The 26,948-nt window shown below is 35.3% G+C and overlaps 1 protein-coding gene across 2 annotated transcripts in view; it reads right to left on the bottom strand.

Moving 5' to 3' along the window:
• Positions 1-2,281: 2,281 nt before the first annotated feature.
• The window catches only part of LOC149820263 (uncharacterized), a 34,246-nt gene continuing 9,579 nt past the window's right edge, over positions 2,282-26,948 (bottom strand). The window contains exons 7-15 of one of the 2 annotated variants that reach the window (XM_089983220.1): positions 19,494-19,610; positions 19,296-19,351; positions 17,863-17,948; positions 17,115-17,205; positions 16,844-17,001; positions 16,672-16,763; positions 15,691-15,771; positions 3,267-3,340; positions 2,282-2,766 (exon numbers count right to left, since the gene is read on the bottom strand). In XM_089983220.1, the coding sequence (XP_089839346.1) occupies positions 2,691-2,766; positions 3,267-3,340; positions 15,691-15,771; positions 16,672-16,763; positions 16,844-17,001; positions 17,115-17,205; positions 17,863-17,948; positions 19,296-19,351; positions 19,494-19,610 (831 nt within the window). In that variant the 3' untranslated portion in view covers positions 2,282-2,690. The remainder of the gene's footprint in view (positions 2,767-3,266; positions 3,341-15,690; positions 15,772-16,671; positions 16,764-16,843; positions 17,002-17,114; positions 17,206-17,862; positions 17,949-19,295; positions 19,352-19,493; positions 19,611-26,948) is intronic. The other variant, XM_089983221.1, reaches the window with a different exon arrangement.

Raw genomic sequence — 26,948 nt, 5'->3', positions numbered from 1 at the left:
CTATTCTAGTTGGATGTCAGATAAAATCCAATTCTTTGACATCCCTAGATCAGAGACATATGTGGTAATAACGGATCTGGTAAAAAGGATTAAAACCAAACTATTTACATGTAGAAATTCAATCACATCATAATTTTAATATGCATTAGAATTAAATCTCACCTAAAATAATGATCCATATCTGAAAATAATCGGATTTAGCAACTCCAAATCCAAGCAGAATGCATATTCAGTTCTTACTTTCAGGATCCTGCTCTGGAAATAACATGCTAGATTTGAACTAAATATTCAACCACATGTGATCCATTTGCACCCCAAAGGTCACGATGCTAGGGGTGGGCAATGGTCCCGGCGGCCCAATAGGCCAAGCCAACCCGGCCCACCATGGGCCAGAGCCCGTTAGGAACCAGGCCGAAACCTGGCCCGGTCCATTAGCGGGGCCGGCCCTGAGTTATAAAAAAGCGAAAAATTAATTTTTTATGGAAACCAGAAATCACATCGTAATTAAGGTACACGAGAAATTGTTAATTACATTTAATTACCTAATTAATTGCACTAATTTTAGGAGAAAGATAATTAAATGCACCGAATTACATTAATTGCACACACAGTTGGCTATGATCGTTTTGTGGAGGAATCGTCTTATTTGGGTCTGCTCGGGCTAGTCCAGACCCGGCCCACTTCACATGGCGGGCCATGGGCCTCTCTTCAAACCCGAGCCCGTTAAGAGCCAGGCCCTCCCGATGCCCACCCCCACTTGATGCAGTGACCTTATATCTAACCCAGAATCAGATCTGCATCCGATCTGGTAAAAGGCAACGATCAGATCTTGTTTTGTGGTTTTGATAGCTGAATCCATTGGATTTTGGATCCGATCAACATCAAAATGATGCATGTGGAAAATAATGAGCCAGTGAGAGTGCAAAAGTAATTTGGCTCCATACACAGAAGTGAGGTTGATCGATATGGTTTAGAATTTTCGAGCTTGGATTTCAATGTTCATCAATACCAAACTTGAATATCATAAGAGGCTCCTATCTGGATCTGATCCGAGTCTCTGCAGTTCTGGGTCCCCTCAAAATACACGAAATTCATTGCATTTTCTCTGGAAAATGGCCAAACGTGTTGGGTTCTATTTAGTTTCATCTTAAATCCATCTAAATGGGCGAACATAATTTTAATCAAGATTTGACTAGAAGACCCAACCCCACCAAAGCCAGCATGGATTCAGGTATATTCTACCCAAATCTGACAATGTGAATCAAATCTCATAGAACCAAGTCAGAACTCTGATCGATTTGTGTCATTATCATCAAGCCATATACCAACTATACGGAGTCCTACTTTTTCATTCTTTACAATCTTTCTCATAAGAGCAGAACTCTTACCGATTTGCAGGCATGTCCTTGTTGAATCTTACTGAATGTAGTTATTACTCAACATGATATCATAGTTTAATGATCTTCAATCCACCAAAAATTGCATTGGTCCTTGGTACATCATAGTGTATCATATATCAGGCATGTCAATACTAGATAGTGGCACAAAACTTGTTAGAGAAATGCTAAATTAAAGTATCAAATGTTTAAGCAATTGGTCTCAAACTAAATACATGAAACTGCATTCAAGTGGGAACCTCTTTGATAGCTTGAACAGGAAAGGTGTGTACCGCTGATGCAGGTGGCTCCTGCATTCTATAGCCCTAACGAAACTGACCTATTTCAGCTCAATTACCATGAAAGGGGAGATATAAAGCGATTTCATTTTATTCAAGGGCCAAAGTACGAACAGACGTCGGATCAAATTAGATAGCTGGATGGTTAGGTTGCACCATCATAACCAAGGGGACTTGGGTTAGAATCCCACAGAGGTCATCACCCCAGCTTGCTTATCGAAAAAAACAAAAAAATAACTAAGCACTGTTTCAACTCAATTAGAAAGGTGACTGTTACACATGAATAGATTCTGCAATTAGAAAGTTGGGCAATTAGGGGGTATTTGTAAAACTCCCACTAAAGGGAATCCTCTTTCCTTTGAAAGGGCCAATTTGGAGGGAAAGCACTTTCCCAAAAGGGGCAGTATGAACCCATTTTGACAAAAAAGCTGCTTTTTGCATTTATCATGTGGGTTCTACCATATATTTCTCAGACATGTTTATTTCACCCTTGGTAGGAAAGAAGCCCTATTCTCTATGAAAGAGAGCCTCTTTCATAATGGCATGAGACAAACGCCCCTAAGTAAAATACTATACAAAACCGTAATGTAGGGAAAACAAATACAATTTTTGGTTTCCAGATAAAAAGTTCCAAGAAAATATTATTATCTTATTCGCAACATACATTTCTTCCTAAATAGTGAACAAGTGCAGGGATTTTATATCATATTTCTCGACAGGTAGAAACTGATCCTTCTAATCTTTCTACAATGGATCATTTTCTATCCTAAATGAATACTTGCAAAATGGGAAAAGATACACTTAGATGAAACATGTACCTATTGTACAAACAACCATAGCTCCAGTTGTCAACCCGCTTAGCAGAGGACACAGGCAAGCTTCACAATGACTCTGTATTGCAGGAGGCTGGGCCGTTAGTCTCTCTTTAGATGCAGCGCAAACGTTCCCAGATTCTTTGATATGATATCGAACGAGAATTATCTCAATTTTTTGAGCAATTTCAGCAGTTTAAACTTTAAACACACCCTTGTTCGATCATGGCCTGAGCAAGATTTAAGAAAGCAGATATATTCCCACCATGAATCAGAGCCCTGAAACATGAAAGAGCGAATTATGAAAAATGAAGCAAAAATATCAGATGCAATTCTGGATTCTGGAATCATCAAAGCATGTTCATAAGTTTCGCCAGTCTGGCATTAGAGAGTGATTGATTACAATAGAAAGACCAGCTTTCATGTAGCAAACTTAATGCTCAACACTGATGTGTGCATGAGAAGGGACTACAAACTCGGTAGAAAACACATAACCCAAAATTGCAAGATTTTTCAGTTGGACTATATATTTTGCCATGGTTTCATAAAAATAGGAAAAAGATTGCATCAACAGTAGGCAACTTAAGGAATGTACCAAAAAATTAGCTGTAAGGTTCTTAACCGATTTTTCCCAAAGTGCCGACAACAGAACAGGCTGAATTTGGTATTCACCAAGTTCTGATGTCCAGACTCCAAACCACAGTGCACGGTACAATACGTATTGCAAAAGCAGAAACACATTCAAGAAGGCAAAGAAAAATACTGTTCAGGATTCATACTCTGGGTTCTCTTTCATGAATCCATAGTCATTGGCTGCTTTTATTGATTTCTGGTAGATCTGTTTCATGGATTCCTAAAGATAAAAGAAATAGAACATCAGTAATAAGGTACACCCACAAAAGTTTGCATATTCTTATTGACATGCAACTCAACAACATTCATAAAACAATTGTGCTAAAGATGCACTTGAATAGAGGATTGCCTAGAGAAATCTGGTGGTAAATCAGAATCCTCAATAATGAGGATTCTTAATTTCCTAGAAGATAGAGAATATGAAAATCTGCATGATTAGTGAACCTCATGCTTTCTTTGAATTCTCGGAATTGTTATTACCACCTTGGGAGGTGGTAATGAGCATTCCCTTAAGAAAATGCCCCATCCCAGTTTTGGGGAAAGGTAAAGAGCTTTTTCCCCATTCACAAAAACAAGGAAATTGTGGCCGCATCCTAGTTTTTAGGAAAAATAAATACTAAGAGCTCTTTTCCCAATTCACTCAAACAAGGAAAATGTTGGTGCAGTGAGAATTCTCATTGACGACAATTTTAACCTGCAGTATCCAAGCACATCTTAATAGTATTTAAAATGTAATTTCAATTTCCAGCAACAGGGAGACTGGCAGTGCAAGAAAGAATCGCAAAAGATAATGGCATATACTGTATTGCCAAACTAGTCAATACATAGACATGATGCTCATTAAGTGTTAAGTTGTACCTATATATATATATATATATATATATATATATATATATATATATATATATATATATATATATATATATATATATATATATAAGTAATACCCTCTAGGGATATTGTTGTTATTTCACAAGCATTGTAATAGGAAGTGCTCATTAGGGGCACATTAGTTGGAACAGTCCAACAACAATATTGAGACTGCCTCTTGTGTATAAATAGGGGCTATATCCCCCTTCATTCTCTAAAGATCCTCTTAAGCATTCATGCTCAATAAAATGTATATTTTTTAATATAAGTGATTGTGTAGTGCCTTAGTGCTATTGTATTGTCCCTTAGTTGGAGTTGTGTATGTGCATGTACAATTTATGTTTATGATCATGTAAGTCCTTAGAGGTCTTTGTTTGTATTTCCGCATACTTCATTAAATGGTATCAGAGCTAAGAAATTCTTTTTGGTATTTTGCCTTTTTTGGTCTTGGGATTCTTTGGTTCAAGTCCGTGCTTCACGAAGGTTCGTCATTGTTGTGTGGCTTGGATTAAAAAAAAATGATCAGGTAAATCTTTAATGTTACTTGAGTTATGTATCTCATGTATTAGGCAGAAAGCACTCATTTTTCTTATCTTTTGAAAAGTTATTTGTTGTTTTTGTTAAAAAAAAAACTAAAAGCTTTAAAAGCTTTTCAAAATTATTGTTGGGTTTATTTTTATTAAATGTTTTATAAGGTTTACAAAATTTGTTTGATCTTATGAGATGATATATATGTATGTTTTTATAAAATCTAGGTTGAATCTTAGATTTTTAATATGTACGTATATGATCTAGTATTCTTGAGCATGTATTGTTGGCATTTAGATGCTTTATTCGAACACTTCATGGTTATAAATGTCAAATCATGTTCGTATTTATTTTTATATTGAAATTTGTTTTGTTTTTGAAAAATTGTCAAATACTTTAAAATTATTTGAAATATTTATTTTAAAATGGCTTTGTGTGTCATTCACAAGTATGATTTTATGAGGTTTTTGCTTAACTTGTGTTTGATTTTTTCTTTCTTTTTGATGTATTCTTACGTGAAACACAAAATAATTTGTGAAGTATTAAAAATTATATGTAGTTAGTATCTTACTGATCATAGACACCTTGTTACTTTTGAAATTTGAATAAATAATTTTTTATATTGATATATGATCCTTGTGCACTTGTGATTGTCTTAAATATACATTGATGAATGAGATTGTCTATTAGTACATAAGGTATTGATGATGATCTCCCCTTATAGGAATTATTCCCTTTGTGGGTATTATAAGTGTTTTCTTCATAGTTTACTTTAGTATTTGTCCATTTTTCTATTGATGGACATGCTTGTTTGTATGGAGACTCTCATTGAAGGACATTTTGTCATGTCGTATGATTGCATTTGCATCATAATACCTCACATGAGTTTTAAGTGTTAAGTTTCTTTTGCACACTTGTGATATTGAGTGAAATACTATTTTTGTATTGTGCCTTATTGTGTGTATTCCCTTTGTGGGTTTGTGAGTGAATCCCATAGTGGGTTTCTTGTTGATGCTTGTCCACTTTTGTATCTATTTGGTGGACTTTGTTCATGCTTAAAGGCCTATTCATTCTAAGTTTTTCATCTACCTTTGTTGGTTTTGATTTGAAACTTTGTTTTTTTCAAATCGGTTATTATATATGAAACCCCATATTTGGAAATTGATTTTCATGTACTTATATCGTTTTTTTATGACATTTGTCTTGTCCATCACAAAATTTTATATGATGCATCATTTCTTTTACGTGTGCACCTCATGTCATCTTATCAATCTAGATTCCCAAGAGTTATTGATGGTTGATTGGCCTCTCAACTCATTATAGTTGTTATTTCGGGTTAGCCGTTGAGGTGAGTTATGTGTACACCTAAAATCATCTTATCAGTCTGCAATTATCAAAGGTCATGTTGACACTAGTCTTGGATCTAATTGATAGTTGATTGGATTTTGGATTCATGTTGTCTTTGTTGAACCAGAGAAGTTTGTTGGTGTGAGTTGTGTGCACCTCGTTTTTTGGCAATTTAGATTATGAGTTTATAGTTCGGCTCTAACTGACGGTTGTCCGATCTCTGGTTCTATGAGTGTTTTGTATTACTCATTTATTTTTTGGCCATTATTATTATATTGGATGCTTATAATTATGTTTATCTGTGATGGCTATCTATTTTTTAAACCATGGTGTTTCGAAAGATTGTTAAAATTGATATCATTATTCTTCTTGGTGACATTAACTTTTTTTCATTACAAGCTCTCTTACCTCGTGTGTTTTCTCCTATTATGCCTCTTATTTAAGTGTTATTTTATGTAGACAAGAGATGTTTTTCAATGTGGTGAGTTATGTGCACTCATTGGTTATTCACAGTTTTTGTGTATTTGTTTAGCCCATAAGTGGCATTGTGGTTGTGATATTTTTCTAGTAGTTGATACACTTGAATTTTGAGGTTCAGAGGTTAGTGGGATGATTGATTGTGGTGGTCGAACTATTGCTGAGATTTGTAAATATCATTCATTTTGTTATGTAGGATTTTTAAAGAATCTCTCTATGAAATTTCTAAACCTTTTTTACCTGTTTTTACTTGTATGAAAAAATGTTTAATGATAAAATTTGGTGCATTTTATGTGCATTTCATATATATATATATATATATATATATATATATATATATATATATATATATATATATATATATATATATATATAAAGATTGTTATTTGGTCCTTTGTGCTTAAACCTATTCTAGGTTGTGTGAGTAAATCCTAATGGGTTGTGATTTGTGAAATTGCTCTCATTCATTATTATGTGCATTAAATATGCTTTAATTTCATATACATATGTTTTGTATTGATTATATTGATCACATTATTGTATAGATAAATTTAATTAACTCCTCCTTTCTTGAGGGTTCTTTTTTTTTTAATTGTTATACTTTATATGCATATTGATGAATTGTTTCATTTAAAGTGATTTTCTAAAACTTTGAGATATTATTAATGCATGATTGTTTTATCTCTTCTTGATAATTTATATGTTCTTCAGTAATTAAATTTTCTTGTGATCAATATTTATGCTTTCTTGAAAAATAAGTTGATTTTGGGCTTATGATTGTCTAATGTTGATTTCATAAAAAATTATCTTTGATATATGTCTTATCTTGCTTGAATTATTACTAATGTTTCTAAGATTCTTAAAATTATTGCTACTTTGTTTATAAATTCTACTCGTGTGTTAATCTTGTTTAAAACTTTATAACTATTTGATTAGAATATCTTTTTTTGTATAGTTGGAACCTTTGTTTTGTTCTCTCTATAGGTTCTTAAATATGCGATAGATTAGGAAAGGAATATCTTCAATGCATCATACCATGAAGATGGAGATAGCCAATGAAGGCATTTGGGGATGATCACCAATGAATATATTTGAAGACTTGTATTTGCAAAAGTGTCTAATACGTCGGAAAGATGGAGATTTTCATTGAAGACACTTGAAGACTTTGATCTTTCTTATTTATTTTTTTTTTCTATTTCCAAACTTTCGGTATATCACACCATAAGTTTGAGGGAGAGTGTATATATATATATATATATATATAATGATGTAATAGGTAATACCCTCTAAGGGCATTTTCACCATTTCATAAGTATTATAATAGGAAGTGCTCGTTAGGGGCACATTAGTTGGAACAGTCCAACAACTCTTTTGAGACTGCCGCTTGTGTATAAAAGGGGCTTTGTCTCCCTTCATTCTCTAATGCTTCTCCTAAGCATTCATGCTCAATAAAGTGTATATTTTTTATATTCTTGTGTTTTTTTTCTTTCCTTAATGTCTTGTATGCACTTAGTGCTTGTGTAGTGCCTCAGTGCTATTGTATTGTCCCTTAGTTGGAGTTGTGTATGGAGTTGTGTATGTGCATGTGCACTTTGTCTTTATGATCATGTAAGCCCTTAGAGGCCTTTGTGTAAGCTCATCTCAACACCAATGCAAAAGCATGTTTTTCTTGTTATAGTAATAAAAGTGTCAGTACTTCAAAAAGGAGAAATAATCACATCCGAGTTTATGCTGAATAAAGAAATATGCAGATTCCTTTAAAGATGTTGGGGGAGGGAGGTATGTTGGATCAGGTACAACACAATTGCCTATACTATTAAGCTACATCAGGTAAGTGTTAAAAATGTAAATATGCATATATATATATATATATATATTATATGTATATATATTTATGTATAACTAGAGTTTGTTTTGGTTGGGATGGCACTAGTCAACCCTCAGAGTCGTTGGGGGTCCAACTGTTAGAAATATATGTCGTATATAGATGGCATCTCTATTATAACTTTTTATTTTTTATTGTTCTTTCTTTTCATTTTTCATTTTTTTTTTTTTCCTTTTTTTGAATTTGGTTTGACTTGTTGACTAGCCGTTGGGCAGCTCCCAAAGGCTCTAGGCTAGCCCAAGGGCTAATCCTCCTAATCTTGTGTAAATATATTGGGGTAATGCCCCATTGTAATGTGTGGTTTTTTAGTAAGGTTTTCTCTTAATAAAGATTGATATTTTGTATGTGTGCCTGAGTGCATAATGTGATGTTTGTGCCTGAGTGCATCTTATGAGCGAATATTTGTATCAGAGTCCTTAGTAGACTTGGTCTTTTTGCTATCTTCCTCATCACCTCTTCCTATTCATGAAATTCTCAATAAACTTAGTGAAGAAGAGAGTAGACTTAATATGAGTAAAAGTGATAGTGTTCTTTGTTATACTAGTAACACTCAAGAAGATGATTGTGCTCTTGCCGCCTCCAAGCAGTAAAATTATATCAAGCTTTATAGGCATTCTCACTTTGATAAAAAATAAAATAGAGGAGAATACAAAGTAATTTGTCATAATTGCCATGAGCCCGATCACATTAAACCTCAATGTCCTAGATTAAAAAAGGTGTATAGACCTCATGAAAAAGGGTTATTGTGGTTCCGTCAAAGCAAAAAGAAGACACTATAAGCCTCAAAGATCTCTCCAAATCGTTGGCACAATTGACGAAGGCATTACCACCATTATTTAAAGGATCTACATCAGGGGCGGTCATTGCATCGCCTTCAACTCCCAGTATGTGCTCTTGGCTTCTTGATTTTGGAGCTTCATTTCATATGACCCCATATAAGTTTATTCCAGAGTTACCGGAAGCTTCTTAGGTAGGTGGGAAGCTCGCTTCTCGAAAACTCACTTCGGAAGCGCGATACTCCTCGCTTCCGAAACTTCATGGGAAGCTCGATTCCCCCACGCTTCTCACACACATGGTCTATGCATACTATATATTTTTCTCACGTTTCTTTTCATCTTTTTCATGTATTTTCTCTCACGCTTTCACTCACTTTTCATGTACTTTCTTTAAATTGGTAACCATCATTGTTAGATTTTAACAAAAATTAAACTACTGTACAGAAAAATCATGAAATATAAGAATGATCAATTTTATTTTAGTTTTTATTTGTTTCTTGTTTGATTCCATATTACTTTATTTTTTATTCATATTTCGCTTTTAAATTGAAACTTCGCTTCCCGCTTCGTATAAATTTTAAAATACCTCGCTTCTCGCTTTTGCTTCCCGTATCGTTTCCCGCTTCCTCTTCTTAGTTTGGCAACCTTGGTTTATTCTATCTGAATGTTAACCTAACTCAAAGGCATCTTTTGTTTATACTGTCGATGGAACTTCTTTAAAAATAAAGGGTGTTGGAAGTTTTAAAAATGATTTGACTAAACACAAGTTTTATATTTCAAAAGTGAGATTTATACCAAAATTACATCTTAACTTACTTTCCATCTCTCAAATCTCGGATCACGGATGTGATATTGTATTCTCATCAAACAAATGTTGCATGCAGGATCGTCAGTCCGGGAAATTGATTGGAGAAGGTTCTAGGCAAGAAGATCTTCATTACATGAACTTTCTTTGTATTCCAAAAGAATATTTTTGTAATATTGCCCAAACAAAAGATATCAAAGTTTGGTATCATAGACTTTGTCATCCAAATGTAAAGAAAATAAATTTTGTACCTATTACTAAGGATCTTTGCAAAGACAATTTTGAATGCAAGGAATGCATACTTGGAAAAATGATATCTTTGCCTTTTGGACAAAGGACTTTTTACTCCTCCATGCCTTTTGAGTTGGTCCATTCGGATGTGTGCGGTTCGCTCTTGTGCTTTCCAAAGGAGGATTCTCCTACTATGTTGTGTTCTTATACTAGATAAAGCTGGATTTATTTTCTTAAATTTAAATCTGATGTGTTTGCATCCTTCAAAAACTTTTATAACATGATCAAAACTCAATTTGAAAGCAAGATTAAAATCCTAGGAACGGATTCGGAGGGAGAGTATTTATCAAATGATTTTAAGCAATTCTTAAAAAATAAGTGTGTCTTAGAACACCACAACAAAACGGAATTTCAGAAATGAAACATAGACATATTATAGAGACTACACAGACACTACTTATTTCTAGGAATGTTCTCCAAAAAAATTGGGTCGAAGCTACCCTAACCTCAGTATATCTTATAAATAGGATGCCTTCAAAATCTCTATCAAATGAAATTCCCTTTGAAAATTTGTTTAAATATAAACCTAATTATCAAAGACTTATAATCTTTGGATGCAAGTGCTATGTTTTAAATGATAAAGAAAATAAACTATCTTCCAAGACTATTCCTTGAGCTTTCATTGGTTATTCTGAATCACAAAAAGGGTTTAAATGTTATAATGTCAAAAATGATAAATTCATTTTCTCAAAGAATGTTAACTTTGTTGAAAATGAAAGCAGATTTGAAGGATGTATATCACAAGATGAAAATGTTGATTACTCTTATTTAAATTACTTTCTAATTATGGGTATGATGATAATCAAGATACTTTCATGAAATCTTCTATTGAGAATAGAACAACACTTAAACCAATAGTATACACTAGGAGAAATAGGAACATATCCACTAAAAATCTAAATCAAGATGGTCATGAATCATTAAAATCCCCCTTTGAACAAACTATCATTCGTAGATCTGAGCGAACTCCAAGGATTCCCAATAGATTTGTTTCTTATGACTCCTCTCCTAAACATAGAGTATGTCTTTTAGTTTTAGCCATTCATTCATACTTTGAACTCTCTTATTACAACGAAGCCAAAAGTCTTCATGAATAAAAAAAAAACATGTGTATGGAACTAGATGCACTTGAAAGTGCCAAAACTTGAGAAATTCTAAATTTACCTTCCGAGAATAAAACCATAGGTTGTAGATGGGTCTTCAAAGTCAAAAGAAAGAGCGATGAGTTATTGGAAAGACATAAAGCCACGTTAGTTACTAAAGGATATTCTCAAGAGTATGGTGTAGATTATGAAGAAACATTTGCCCCTGTTGCTAGGATGCCACTATGAAAATCCTTGTAGCTATTACAGCTGTTAAAAATTGGAATATATTGTTAGAGCAGCAAGGTGCGTAAACGTACCTGGAACGAGGCTAGACTGGATTTGCTGAAGAGGCTACAATGATGAGGTACAGGCTGAATGACAGAAAACCAAAAGCTACGCACCCTCGAGACATCATTTTGTTCTATATAATATAGCATGACTAGGGCTATCATACAAAAGTCTAAACAACCCCTGGTTATAAAAACTAATTACATAACACAGGTTTGGATCTTGGATCCATATCAGACCCAAATCCAAAACCATATAAGAGTAGTAAGAATACAACGTCTTAACAGCCTCCCTCAAGATGAGCGTGCATTTGAATCATGCTCATCTTGCCCTTAAGAAACCAGAATCTTTTAATTGTCAGTCCTTTAGTAAACAAATTTGCGATTTGATTTTCTATTCCAATATATTTTGCTTCTATTTCTCGATCTTCAATCTTCTGACTGATGAAGTGTTGATCTATCTTAATATGCTTTGTCCTTCCATGATATATAGGATTCAGTGATATCTTTATAGTACTCAGATTATCACATAATAAAATAGATTTAAGTAAAAATTCTCCTAACTCGACCAAGAGATGTCTAATCCATGTTAATTCAGATGTGACAAAAGTCATCGCACGATATTCCGCTTTTGTGCTAGATCTTACAACTACCCTTTGTTTTTTACTGCTCCATGAAACTAAGTTTCTTCCAAGAAATACACAATAACCAGTTACCTTCTTTCAACTGGATCTTCAGCCCAATCCGCGTCTGAATATGCCATTAACATTAATGTGTCAGAATTTTGACATTTTTTCTCATACACTAAGTCGTCTCCTATGGTACCTTTCAAATATCGCAAAATCCGTTTGACTGCCTCCATATGTACCGTTCTTGGTTCATGCATGAACTGAGACACTTGATTCACAGCATAAACTATATCTGGCCTAGTGAAAGTCAAATATTGGAGCATGACGACTATGCTCTGATAATTGGCAGCATCATCATATATGTCTCTATCTCTACTACTTAGCTTTTGGTGAATGGGAGATGGGGTGGCCACTGGTTTGCAGTCCTTCATCCCGCATGAAGCAAGAAGATCAATGATATATTTGTGTTGAGTCAATGTTAACTTCTCTTGTCTGTCAACTTCAATCCCAAGGAAGTATTTTAACTCTCCAAGATCTTTCATTTGAAATTTGTTGCCAAGTAACCTTCATATACAAAAGAGAAGAGTGCATAACATTGCTCCTTATATACGTAGATGACATGATAATCACAAGAAACTTAAAAGAACACATTCAAAGGATAAATCCATGTCTCTGAATTTCTTGGGAAAAGCTTTCAAACCATGATCGTGAAGCTTGTTTTAACCCATAAATGGATTTTTGTAATCTACACACATAACCGCTTGGATCACCTTGAGAATAGCCTTCTGGTTGTTCCATATCTACCTTCTTTTAAGTTTTTATGAAGAAAGGCATTTTTGACATCCATTTGGTTGAGAGTTCAACCATAATCAATAGCTAAAGACATGATAATACGAATGGTACCCATTTTTATCACAAGGCTGAATGTTTTATCATAATCCAATCCATGTTCTAGAGTAAATCATTTTGTCATGAGTCATGCTTTGTATTTCTCCACACTATCATCGGGCCTATACTTTATTTTATAAACCCATTTGGATCCAACAACATTCTTGTCCAAAGGCCTTCGAACAATTTTCCATGTTCAGCATTTATGAAGTGCTTTCATTTCTTTATTCATTGCATCAACCCATCTTTTATTTTGATAAGCTTGATAATAATGCTTGGGTTCTTTCTAGGCTTCTATGGCAGTAAGGAATGCTTGATGATCTGCACTAAAACTTTCATAACTAATCCACTTCTCCACAGGATGTCGTATTCGTGTCGATCTTCTCAAGGTTTTGGAGTTGTCATGTGTCATCACGGATCCTTTCTGTTCTGCTTCTTGGGGCATAAAACGAGATCGTGTACCTCTGGTGTAAACGTGTCCCTCTATAAATAAAAGGCGAATACTTGGAGTCCAAGATATTTCCTTAAGAAAGAAACCCATAGGTTGTCGATGAGTTTATAAGATAAAAACCAAGAGTGATGGAACTCTGAAAGGTACAAAGTTGCCAAAGAATACTCCCAAGAGTATGAAATAGATTATGAGAAAACCATTGCCCATGTTGCTAGGATAACCACAATTAGAACCGTAGTAGCCCTTGCCTCTGTGAAGAAATGACTTATATATTAAATGGATGTTAAGAATGTGTTCTCAATGAAAAATTGGTTGAAGAAGTCTATATGGAGACACTATACGGTATAATTATTCCTAAAAGAAAGGCTCTTCATTTAGATAAGGCTTTGTATGGCCTTAAACAAACTCCAAAGACTTGGTATGACAGGTTTAGTCAAGTTATACTTGATGTAAGATTTCAATCTTGTCTAACTGACACAACTTTATTGGTTAAGATTTCTGATACAGGTATTATTATTTTTTTTCTTTACGTGGACAACATGATCATCACAGAAGGTGACAAATAGGGAGTTAAACATATTAAAAGACTTCTCAAAACACATTTTGAAATTATTGATTTAGGGTTTTTAAAATATTTTCTTGGTATAGAAGTTGTTTATTCCTTTAGAGGTTATTTGTTGAATCAATCTAAATTTTCTTTAGATATTATTGTCAGGTCTGGTATCTCAAATGATAAGAAGACTGACACTCTCGAAGTTGTAAATGTTAAAATGAAGATTGACGATGGGGAACCACTTGAAAATTCAATACCATACAAACAACTTATTGAAGCACTGTCATATCTCTCAATTACGAGACCTGACATTGTACATGCAGTTCACACAACGATTCAATTTCAACATGCTCCCACCACTGTTCTTATGGAAGCATTTTTGCGTATTATTAGATATATTAAAACTTTTATTTTCAAGGACTTTTCTTGTCTGCTTCTTCATCATTAGATATAATTACTTATACTGATGTTGATTGGGGAGGTGATCCCAATAACCAACACTCAACCATTGGTTTTTGTGTACTTTTAAGTGACTCGTTGGTCTTATGGAGGTGTAAGAAGCAGCAGAATTTTTTTTTCTTCAACTGAAGCAAAATACTGATCAATGACTACACCCACTATATTGATGATGATTGGGAGCTGATCCTAATAACCAACACTCAACCACTGGTTCTTGTGTGATTTTAGGTGACTCGTTGGTCTCATGGAGGTGTAAGAAGCAGCAAAAAGTTTTCCGCTTCAACTGAAGCAAAATACCGATCCATAATTACAGCCACTATAAAAGTGTCCAGCTGATAAGATTGTTGGTTGACATAGGCGTTTAGATTCAAGGAGCATCATGACTATGTTATGACAACAAAAGTTTCATATACATTGTCAGCAACTGGACATTTCACGAATGAACCAAATACATTGAGATGGATTCTCACTATGTATCAGAGGAGTACCTAGATGGCACCATTGATCTTCCCTATGTTACTTCATAATATCAATTGGTAGACTTCTTAAGCAAACCTCTCACGGCTCCTAGATTTTACTTTCTCTTAGGCAAACTTTCGGTTATCCAACTGTAAGTTTGAGAGGGACTATTATTATTATTATTATTATTATTATTATTATTATTATTATTATTATATATTTATATTAGTAACTAGAGTTAGTCTAGTTAGGTTAGTTTTGGTTGGGATGGGATTAGTCAACCTTGAGAGTTGTTGGGGTCCAACGACTCTATTTAGAGTCGGACTCCCAACGACTCTTTTTGCACTCAATCATTGTGTATAAATAGGGGGGCAAAACCCTTGCATGTGTTGTGATCAATAAAATATGTTTTATCACTTCTTGTCCCTTAAGTGGGTGTTTGTGTGTGAACCTATTTCGGGTTATTTGTGTGTTTATTATGGTGCTTTGTGTGTCCACTTTGTCGATTTGGTGAACATTCTTGAGAAACCTTTTTTCCTTTCGGTAAGCAGTGCAACTGCAGCAATTATCTTAATAGAAAAAAAAAAGTCAAAAAATCATCACAAATAAATACAACCCTGCTGGTGCAGCTGGCATATTAGCAGGTTGACTACAACAGATACCATTTAACACCAAAAGTGGCTTATCTGATAAATACTGCCTTATGGAAAAGATGGCAACTTTTTAGAAAACTTAGAATGTTATTAAAGGGTAACTCATGCAAAGGATAGAATAGACAACCTGTAATTTACTTTCGAACTCCTGTGGGGACCAATGTATTGAATTACAGTCTTGACTTAATTCAAGTTCTCCTACACCAACCTGCAAGCAGATATACACTTGGAGCATCACATGATGTTACAAAGTACTGCAGAGAAAACAACTACAAAAAATACTCATGTTAAATAAAGAAATTTTTTTACTATAAAACAGAATGTTAGCTTTAAGTGATCCAAATTAGAAATTCAAATGATTTTGAGCCTCAGACGATGGTTCTGCTCCTTTTTAAAAAAATAATCCATCAAGCTATACAAAAAGTGTTTTTGAAGAATTTCATAACTAAACAGAGATCATGAACTCCATGCAGAACAGAAACAATATACATAGAGAAACATTCTTGAGAATAAGCAGAAACTTATGTTTGTTAACAAGCCATGATTCAGACGAACAGTAGAGATCAGTAACACTATCTAATTATACTTTTGATGAAGAAAAATGCAAAAGCTGGCACAGCAAATAACAAAATCTAAATAAAGCACAAGAACATCGACACTAAAATTGGACTATGCAAGGAAATGAACAGAACCTAACACGGAAAAAAGCCCAAGACCATTTCGATAATGGTCAAAAACATGTGGAGATGCCTTGTTTTGAGAAAATGCTAGTAATGCCTTGCAGCACTTAAACTTGGCCATGTCAAGTTAGTATGACTTGGGCACATCAAGTTTGAAGCTGTTTTGAACTCATTAGCTTCTAGTCCATCAGTAACAAAATAAAGTACAACTATGAAACAAAGGCGTGTTCATAATAAATTTTTAAGGCATTGATGACATAAATGGTTTGGCTCTAAGTGCCAGAATGTGATGGCTGGATAGATAAAGGTGAACTATATTTGCTGAAGGGTCTCTGAGTTTAATCATGTTAAACATTATCCACCAGCTTGCGCATCAAAAAAAGAGAGGAGAAAAAAAAATTGGAGAGCTGTTATTTATATGGTCATACCCCTCCTGCGCTAGCAGCCTTTGCTGGAGCAATGAGGACCTTAGCCTTCCTGAGCACATCAATAGCTTGGGGAGTACATGGCATATTTGAACCTAATGATGGATGAACACATACTTGTTATTTAAAAATCTATCTACTGAAGCAACCACAAGTTCTGCATCATTTTATGCACCTTCTATCAAAATACGGCAGCCAGAATTAACCAAAGACAATGCATCTGCTTGGTCCATTTCATTTTGTGATGCACATGGAAACGCAAGATCACACCGCTCACTCCAAGGTTTTGCATCATCAAAATACTTTGCTTGGGTGTAAGACTTTACATAATCTCTGTCAAATGACATATCAAAAAGGAGGTAAAAGAACTAAAGACATCAAGTCTGCAGGATGTGAATGAAGCAAATAAATAAATAAATAAACATGGCTTAGGAAAGAGCATCAACCTCAAGCTTCTTTGTTGGACTTTTATCTCTCTCAAAAGTGACAATTTGACATAATCAAATCCTTCTTGATCCAGTAAATACCCTCTTGAATCTGATTAAGTACAACAAGAAACCAGAATATCAACATACATATGCAAATAGACAGTGCATGATTTTCAAAAGGCCTTACCAGAAGACCAGATAAACGAATTATTCATAGCCATCTGTCAGAAGTATTCTGTTATTCATCCATTTGCAACATCGTGTTGAACTCATAGCTACTCATTAGAGGGCTGACTTTTGACTTGACTAGCAGAAACTCTGCAGTTTGGGAACTTTAATCCCCTATAACAGTATAGGAAGTCTGTAGCAAGGTACAAACCAGTCTTGTTGTTGCTCTTGCATGCATAGCGTATAGTTTTGTTACTGTAGAATGAAATCATCAGTGATCCTCCCTCAGTGTAACGCTCAGCATAGCTCATTAATTGTTTCACCCATTGAGGGGATGGGAGGGCCGCTATAGTGGAGGCAAACAAACTGAATTCCAAGCTCGAGTAGGCTGAGGGAAGGGAAAAAATCATGGACAGAATTGAAACAGGGATAGCAGAGACGATGGATAAACACTTCTTGAATGGTGTGAAATTGATAACATGAGGATCTGGCTTAGAGACATAATGTTGTAAATCCCACATGAACAGACCCCCGAGTGTATTTTTTTTATCTGAAATCCAAACTGTTTGCAACCCTAGTCTTAAAGGATAATAACTACCTGATATAGTAATTGGGACAGCACCAAATGCACTAAGTTTCTCCAAGACATGCATTGCGATCTTCCCAGAGCCACTTACAACACACCTACAAGTGCAAATGGAAATTTGGCATAATAAGTTACAATGGCTTATGAATTTATTATTCTACAAGATATCTACACTTAAAAAGGTAAGAACTTCAACATAACATCCAAAACAAACTACCTTCAGAAAGGCACGGTGCATGGATTAACAAGCTTCTGAGAGGACATCCAAAACAATCATAATGATCTATCATGTTTACATTTACAGTAAAAGGGGCAAGAGGAATAAATTATGTAGACCATATATAAAGCTTTCAAACCAGATCAGCTAATACAGCTAAAGGATGGTATAGACATCCTTGGAATTTGGGATTTAAGAAGATCACTCGCTCTTAGAATCATTGTATCCATAATAACTTTTGGAAGCAGCATATGAACTTGTCATTTTCAGAATCAATGTTACAATGTGCTGTCAAAGGCATCATCAAGTTGTTATATTGCCAACTTTAAAATACTGCAAGAAGCTAATTCTACGAGCATCATTTACTAATATTTCTGGCCCTAACAATATCAAGCCTCAAATTTATACAGGATAAACTTATATCTTCAATAGTTTCACCATGAAATTCAAGGAAGTGACCCATCTAACATAGAGGAGCGTCCAGTGTGCACTTGGAACAATGTGAAAGTTCATCTGTCCAGATTTTCATTAGGAAAACACATCTACAGCCATGTACATACTCGAAGAAGCTTATCTTTAGCTATACCTACCAGTGTTGTAAACATTGTAACATAATCTGTCATAAGATGCAAGTCTCAGTAGGCCTAAATCAATATGATACACTCTTAAAACTACTTTTATTGATCATATTGTATCTTAAATATCATATGATACCCCTTGACACAGGATGCATGGCGAGATACACCTAGGTGCCAGCATTGTGATTTTCCAACTTTTTATTTTTGATATTCTGACCATATTTTGCCAGGCTTTTCTGGTCCTCTAGGGTTGTTCTTAAGCCCTTAGACCAACCAAACCTTCATTTACAAGCTCTGTGAGGGATTTATAGAGATTTGGGTCCTTTTGGACATACCACACTTCTCTTCAACACTTTAAAGACGAGACTGGCATCAAAAGACAGTAACTTCCTATTTTGAGTGTCTGGCATTTGCTTTTGTTGATCCTTGGTTGTTGTTTATTCGTTTACTGACTTCTACCCTATAGCCTGTCCACTTCACCATTGCAATTCTAAATTATCAAACACACATTGACTAATTTTTATAGACTCTAGGGTAGTGATTTTAGCCAACAAATTCATGGTAACAGGATACAAATGCAAGACATAATAAAAAATAACATATTGTCCATTATTTCCTCCAGAACAACTATTTGAGATGAAGTCATGAACCTTAATCCTTTGAGATCTTTACTCATATCTGCAAGTAGAAGCTGTGCATAGTACACCTGCATAAAAGAATACAAATTAATGAAAAATCAGAAAATCTAGAAGCCCTCTATATCGCATCTGAAAGCAGAGAGTACATGCAGGTGTACTAAGCAGTTAACCTAATAAATGACACATTGAATAAAAGTTTAAGCATAATACCAGTCCATAACCTGTAGCTTCTATCCGAAGGTTGGAGCCTGACCAGAAGTTTCTTGGCCCTGTAAAGCTTCCCTGCCAAAAATGACGTGAAATTCCAGCATCGTGAAATTCCAGCATCTGCTTAAATGTAGCAACAAGATTGAAAACACAAAAAAAAAATGTATAAATGGGGACTCCAGTAATTGTAGATGTGTACATATGGGCCAAAACAGATAATGAGATAATAATGCATGGAAGTACACATATGCACATGTCCTTTTGTGCTTTACTTCACATGCAGAAGAATTGTCTTTTACTTCCTTTTTAAACTCTAGCTACAGTGAGGGGTTTTACCCTAATTTAATTAGTTAACAAAAAATACCAGCACCTGCCTTGGCAATTTATGGCATGAATCCGTACCTTTAGGGTTTTTATGACATAGCCAAGGATTTATCATTTCTACATTCTTGAGGTTCAAGTAATCACCATTGTCTGCATATAGACATCTCACATATTACCACATATATTTTTTATGTTTCCAGATTTTTCTTTTCTTTTTTTATGTATTATCTATCCAAACCTGTGATAGTGGCACCGATATTACTGATGATACACCCCACTTCAAAAATTCAAAAGATTCTTCCAAGATGATCCAGTTTATTGATTAAGACAGTTTTACAAATGTAATTGTTTGTCACACTAGCTCTGTTACTCAATAGGCAAAACAGGATTCCTTAGCATCACAGTTTATCAAGCCCTCTTAGATCTTGATTTGGTAAGAAATTTCATAAATAAAGATTATGAGATTTCAGAAATTCAAGGATATTGAAATCATCAGAGATCCTTGTTTTGAATTTTGAGTTATTACACTTGTATACTTAGGGAACGTTTGATTTGCAGACAGCCCTGGACAAGGACATGGTGTCCTGCCCTGTCTGCATGTGGCCTTGTCCAAGGCTAGAAAAGGTCATTTTTTTTGTTTTGTTTTTTCAAAGGTGTCCAGGGGTGTCCTGTCCTACTCTGTCCCAGAGGGGAGGGTGGAACTCCATGTAATAAAACAAGAGGAAATACAATAATATGCCACTAAGGGCATACAAGGATAAAGAACAATGTGCACAACCACAAGTCCACCAAGGGACAATACAAAAGCCAATCAATGGCAAATACAAAAGCACAAAGGTGCATACAATAGCCACTAAGGGCAAGCACAAGAGAGCACAATATAAAAAATATAAATTCTTATTCACTAGTGAATTCTTAAGAGAAGCATAAGACAAAAGGGGACTTAAACCCCATACGCTAATTTTTTGAAATTGTCGTGTCGTACCCTCCTCCGTACCTGTACTCGCACCCGTACCAAGGAGACATAGCCTTTATATATGCAATATGAGACTCAATATAGTGATTAGGATGCTCCCAATGGATATAAATATAGCTGTTGGAGAGGTCCCAACGACTATATTGGCCTATGACCAATATGCCCTCATACAATAAGGAAAATCACAAAATAAAATAAAAAATATATAAACAAAGACAAATCTGCCCCTAATGGGCAGTACCTATTACATAAATGTAAAAAGACAAAAATGCCCCTACATGGGCAAACCTATTACAATAGAGAAGCAATCAAATATACATATATACTCATATATATAGGTAAATGTAGATATGTATATGGGTATACTTTATATATATATATATATATATATATATATATATATATATATATATATATATATATATATATATATCTTAACACTCCCCTTCAAACTTCGGGTGTGACTACTAAAAGTTTGCCAAGAAGAGAATAAAAACGAAGTAAAATTAAGGCTTTAGTGAAGAAGTCTGTGTTAGAAACCCGACCCTAGGGAGGGACGGTTTTTACAAATCCGACCTCGGAAAGGATCTGGCACAAGGAAAAGCTGGGAAAGAGAGAAATCGGTTTTCGATATGGCTATGCTCTGCGTCGGATAGGGTCAGCAGCAAGGCAGAGGGAGAATATTGATCTCTTTGGGTAGACTGTTGCTGAGGAAGATGTGAAAGAGGAGAGGAAGAAAAGGCATTCCCATCAGGACTAGGGTTTAAGAACAAGGAGAACAAAAAAAGCATCATTCTACCAATTTCATTCATAATTAATTAAGAATAATAACACTTATTTACAGAGTCTACAAAAGAGTCCTAAAAGAAATAAAAGACCAAGAAAAATAAGAATCCAAACAAGAAAGAGCTTCCTCTAGTCCATGTCAAACTGGGTTTCTTAGGCGGATTTGGATCCAGAATGGCTTATCAGGGTCAGATCTGAGATGGTCCATAACAATCAACCCCTCTCAAACTCGCCTTGTCCTCAAGGCAAGAGCTCTTTGGGAACTACTACAGCAACCGATCTTTGTCACCTTCGAGGTCAAACACTAAGCGCAGGGTTTTCTTATGTGCCTTGATGAAATTGGGTCTTGGGACACATAAAGTTTGGGTCTGATCTTGGTTTGGATATGGATTGGGTGGGGTTAAGGTTTGGGTTAATTTTGGATCATGGATTGAATTGGATCTTGGATAGGAAGGGGAATGGTTTTGGATAGGAACCGATTGGACTTGGTAAGTGGATAGATGGGTATAGGTAGGACCAAAGGCATAGATATGAATTTGATCCAAGAAGGAATTTGGACCAAACTCGACTAACTTTAACGAAGGGAGAGGTGGTTCAGGGTCCAAAACTAGTGGTGATTCAAGACCTGAGACCCAACGAGAACTAGGTTAGAATCAGTCTAGGTCAGCCTCGAACCAGTATCACATTGGTGAAAACCGGTCTGATTTTCATTCAGACAAGGTTCAATAACTGCAACAATGTCAAACCGGTTCAAAAACCTGGTTTGACTTGTTAGGGCATCAGGGGGGCTTCCTCTCGAATTGAGAATGTTGGTGGAGGCGCCCCCCCCCCCCCCCACCACCACCACCACCACCACCGTCATCACGTTGCTTACGTCATCGTCACCTTTGATAGGCAAGGGGCATCGGCCGGCTGCATCCGATTGGCGAACAAATTGCTGCAGCGGAAGGGACATGCCCAACCCAGGGGAAGGGGTGTTTTGCAGGCAGCGATAGGGCTTCGACATCACAATGACAATAAAATGCTGAAGGCAGTGCCAAAGTTACCAGAAGCTTCTTAGATAGGTGGAAAGCCCACTTCTCGAAAACTCGCTTTGAAAGCACGATACTCCTCACTTTCGAAAATTAATGAGAATCTTGATTCTCCCACGCTTTTCCTATGCTTTCCACATGCTTCATCTATTCTTATAAGTTTTCTCACTCTACTTCTCATGTTTTTATGTGTTTCCTCTAATGCTTCTCACTCATTTCCATGTGCTTTCTCTAAATGGCTTTAGGGGACAATTTATCTCTCTTTTAAACAAGAACAAAACATTTACATCCAAAAAAATTTAACTTACTTAAATCAGTAGTAGTTTGGTAAAGTTTTTCAACTTGAGATATATTTTGCAAAGAGGATGAGGGCATCTGGTTGATAAGATATATTGTGGTAAGTGATCCTTCGGCCCAAAACTTTTTTAGAATATTTTTTGAAATAAACAAAGTTTGTGTGGTTTCAATGACATGACAATGTTTTCATTCGACAGAACCATTTTGTTGAGAAGTATTTGGACAAGACCTTTGGTGCGAAATATCATTTTCTTTTAAATAGTGTTTGAAATCATTAGATAAATTTTCTCCTCATGAGTTTGATTGGAAAATAACAATAGTGGTTTGAAATTGATTTTGCACAACTTTGTGAAATTCTTTAAAACATGAAAACACTTCGAATTTTTACCCAAGAAAATAAATCCAAGTATATCTAGTATAATCATCAACAAATACAACATAGTAATAAAGTCCTCCTTTCGATATGACTGGAGCCAGTCCCCATAAATCGGAATGCACAAGTTGAAAGGGTTTTTGAGAGAAAAAAGTTCTAGAGCCAAATGGAATAGACTTTATTTTCCCAAGAATACAATCATTACATATGAATTCTTTTTCAATACAGGTCTTTCAAAAATGGAAAAAGAGACAATTCAAATACATTTGGATTGCCTAATCTTTTGTGCCATAAATCAATATCTTTTTCCTTAACAAAATTATAAAATGATTATTCGAGAATATAAAGGAAATCCATATAGGAGAGATCCCCCATCATATAACCTTTCCCAATCAGCTTCCCTGACAGGCGATACTGTACCCAACACTTCTTAGATGAGGAGACCTCATACCCACAATTCGAAATTTGAGATACCGAAAATAAGTTTAAATTAAGTTTTGAAACAACTTTAACCTTAGGATCTTGAAAATCTTTTGAAATATTTTTAAAAGTTTCAATGCCTTTGATTTCCAAATTAGTTCCATGGGTCGTAGAAACATATGAATTATAAAAGGGTTTAGTGCATTCAGATAAGAGATATTTTAGAGGAGTCATATGAAAAGAGGCACAAGAATCAAGTATCAAAAAAAATGGATCGAGATAAGAGAATGTGGAGACGGCAGCACCAGAAGTATGAGTTGAGAATGTCTTAAGAAATTGTTGAAGTGCTTCCATTAATTGGTTGATATTATCCTTAAGGTCTCCTCCTTGTTTGCTTTCTGACCCTTTTTGGATGATTCTTCAATGGTTGTCACCTTCTTAAGTTTGGGGCATTCTGGTTTGATGTTTCGGTTCATACAAAAATGACATTATTTTTCTCCCACCATTGTTATTCCTCCCAAAATGAGGAGGTTTATATGTCTTGATATAGTTGTCGAGTCTTGACACAGCAAGAACTTTTTCACTCCCTTTGTTCATGTCAAATCGGGTTTTGACTTGGTATACCTCGCCAAGGGCCTCATTAAATGATTGAGGGCCTAACTTACTCAAATTTGGGTCTCATCATGAATAGGAACGTAAAGAGTTGTTCCTTCTCCAATTGTTGTTCCTACATTTCAATGGTCGGGCCTACTCATTAAGGCTTGAGCAAGGTCAATTCATCCCAAAGATGAGAGAGAGTTTCATAGTAATCTATCACACTCTTATCTCCTTATTTTGTAGTTTGAACCTTCACTTGAAGTATTATTGTGACAAGTCCTTTTGCACGAACATGTTCTTGAGAAAGAACGATGCATCACAAGCTTTTTTTAATTTTACAATGTTTGTGGTTATCTTAAGTTTCATGTTATTTAGGAACCAAGATAGGATTTGAGTGCTCTCGACTTCTCAATCTTCTACCTTAATATGGTATTCGCTAAGTGCTTTTTCTCTTTCTTCATCATCAAGGGCTTTGACTTGATCTCCATCTCTTTTGGTGAGGATGAGTGGTGGTTCACATGTGGTACCATTCAGATACCTCCAAAGCTTTTTGCCCTTAAGAAGGTTCTCCATAGCAACGGCCCATATTAGGTAGTTCAAGTCATTTAGCTTGAATGTGAATATTGTCATGGGATTTTTTCACTCATTTTTGGAGGAAAGAACAAAATGTCATAGCCACTAATGGGAAAAACTACAACAAGCCACAAAGTGGCAATGAACGCAAAAGGAGAGAGGAACTAAAAAATATACGAGTTTTACTCAAGAGCTTCAAAGAAGCTTTAGAATACATGGGGCAATGCCCCTTATTTATACACAGTTTGGGACCCAAGGAGGGGCTCCCATAGAGTCGTTGGAGGGGTCCAACGACCCTATGGGGACCCCTCTCAACTAATTAAAAAGGAAAAAGAAAAAGGAAAAGCATAATCTAAAAATGAATATGCGTGTTACAGGGAAAAGACAATTTTACCCCTATTGGGTATTACAAAAATAATATATATCTAGATAGACACATAGACATATATATATATATATATATATATATATATGTATATGTGTCTCAATCTATATATATGTAGATATATAGGAAAGATGAGTACAATTTAACACAAAAGCATGAGGAAGATGCCTTCTTTGGTGCTACCACAAACTTCGAAGAAGCGTCATATGATCCCAAGAGCCTATGGCTCTAATACTATGTAATAAAACAAGGAAAAATACAATAATAAAGCCACTAAGGGCATATAAGGATAAAAAACAATGTGCACAATCACAAGTCCAGCAAGGGACAATACAAAAGTCAAACAATGGCAAATACAAAAGCACAAAAAGTGCATACAATAGCTACTAAGGGCAATCACAAGAGAGCACAACAGAAAACAATATAAGTTCTTATTCACTAGTGAATGCTTAAGAGAAGCATAATACAAGAGGGAACTTAAACCCCTTTATATAGGCAATATGAGACTCAATATAGTCGTTGGGATGCTCCCAACGGCTATAAATATAGTCATTGGGGAGGTCCCAGTGACTATATTGGTCTATGACCAATATGCCCTCATACAATAAGGAAAATCAAAGTAAAAAAATAAAAAATATATATAAACGAAGGCAAGTATGCCCTTAATGGGCAGTACCTATTACATACATGTAAAAGGATAAAAATGCCCCTACATGGGCAAAACCTATTATAATAAAAAACAGTCAAATATATATTATATATGCATATATACATTCAAATATGTATATATAGGTATATGCATATGTATATATACCAATACATCTTAACACTCCCTAGGACACAAAAAGGCATCTTAGAGGGACAGGCAGGCTACGGTGTCCCACACTCCCACGCATTGCTCGGATGCCGGACACCACTGTCCATACAATCAAATGTGCCCTTTGACTGTCCGTACAAGCCTCCATCGGGCTGTTTTATGGAGGTTCCCATCTAGAATTTGCGGCTCCCTTATTCTATTCACTGGTTTAAGAATTTCATATTAATAGACAATCAGCTGGAGGCTAATCTTTAGTCACTAACTGGTTGACTATTCTTGCTGATACACATGTCTACATGCACACTTACACAAACACATAGGCCCCCATCCACCCCACCCACCCAACATGCATGTAAGCACACATACATACACAAGTATGCAGATGCACATACCCATGAGCACGCACACACAAAACACAGACACACGCTCGCACGTGCACACACACACACAATTGATGGAGACATCATCATCTGCTAGAGATACCAAGGCTTTTTCTCATGGTGAGGACCAAAAGCTATGCAACATGGATGCGGATGCGAATATGGGATACGATGTGGATTCGCTTGGTAAGATACGAGTTTCGACAATTAGGATTCGGGAACATGGTCATACATATATTATATATATTCATGTAATTATATATATTTACATAATTATATATCATAATTATATTATCCATTAAAATTTTAAAATTATATATTTATAAGCAGATTTTTAGTCAAACATCATTTGGGCATGTTGGACACCATGTTGAGCGTGTCAGACACCATGTCGAACGTATATGACACCGTGTCAATGTGTCCAACACCATGTCATATAGACATATACTGTGTCACCATGCGAATCATGTCCTACATGGATCGCATTACGTCTCGTGTC

Source organism: Nuphar pumila, chromosome 12 (assembly GCF_984573655.1).
Source record: "Nuphar pumila chromosome 12, dmNupPumi1.hap1.1, whole genome shotgun sequence".
In the NCBI taxonomy this organism is placed as follows: Eukaryota; Viridiplantae; Streptophyta; class Magnoliopsida; order Nymphaeales; family Nymphaeaceae; genus Nuphar; species Nuphar pumila.
Note: the sequence above shows the minus strand (reverse complement) of the source record. Positions and strands in the feature narration are given on the sequence as shown.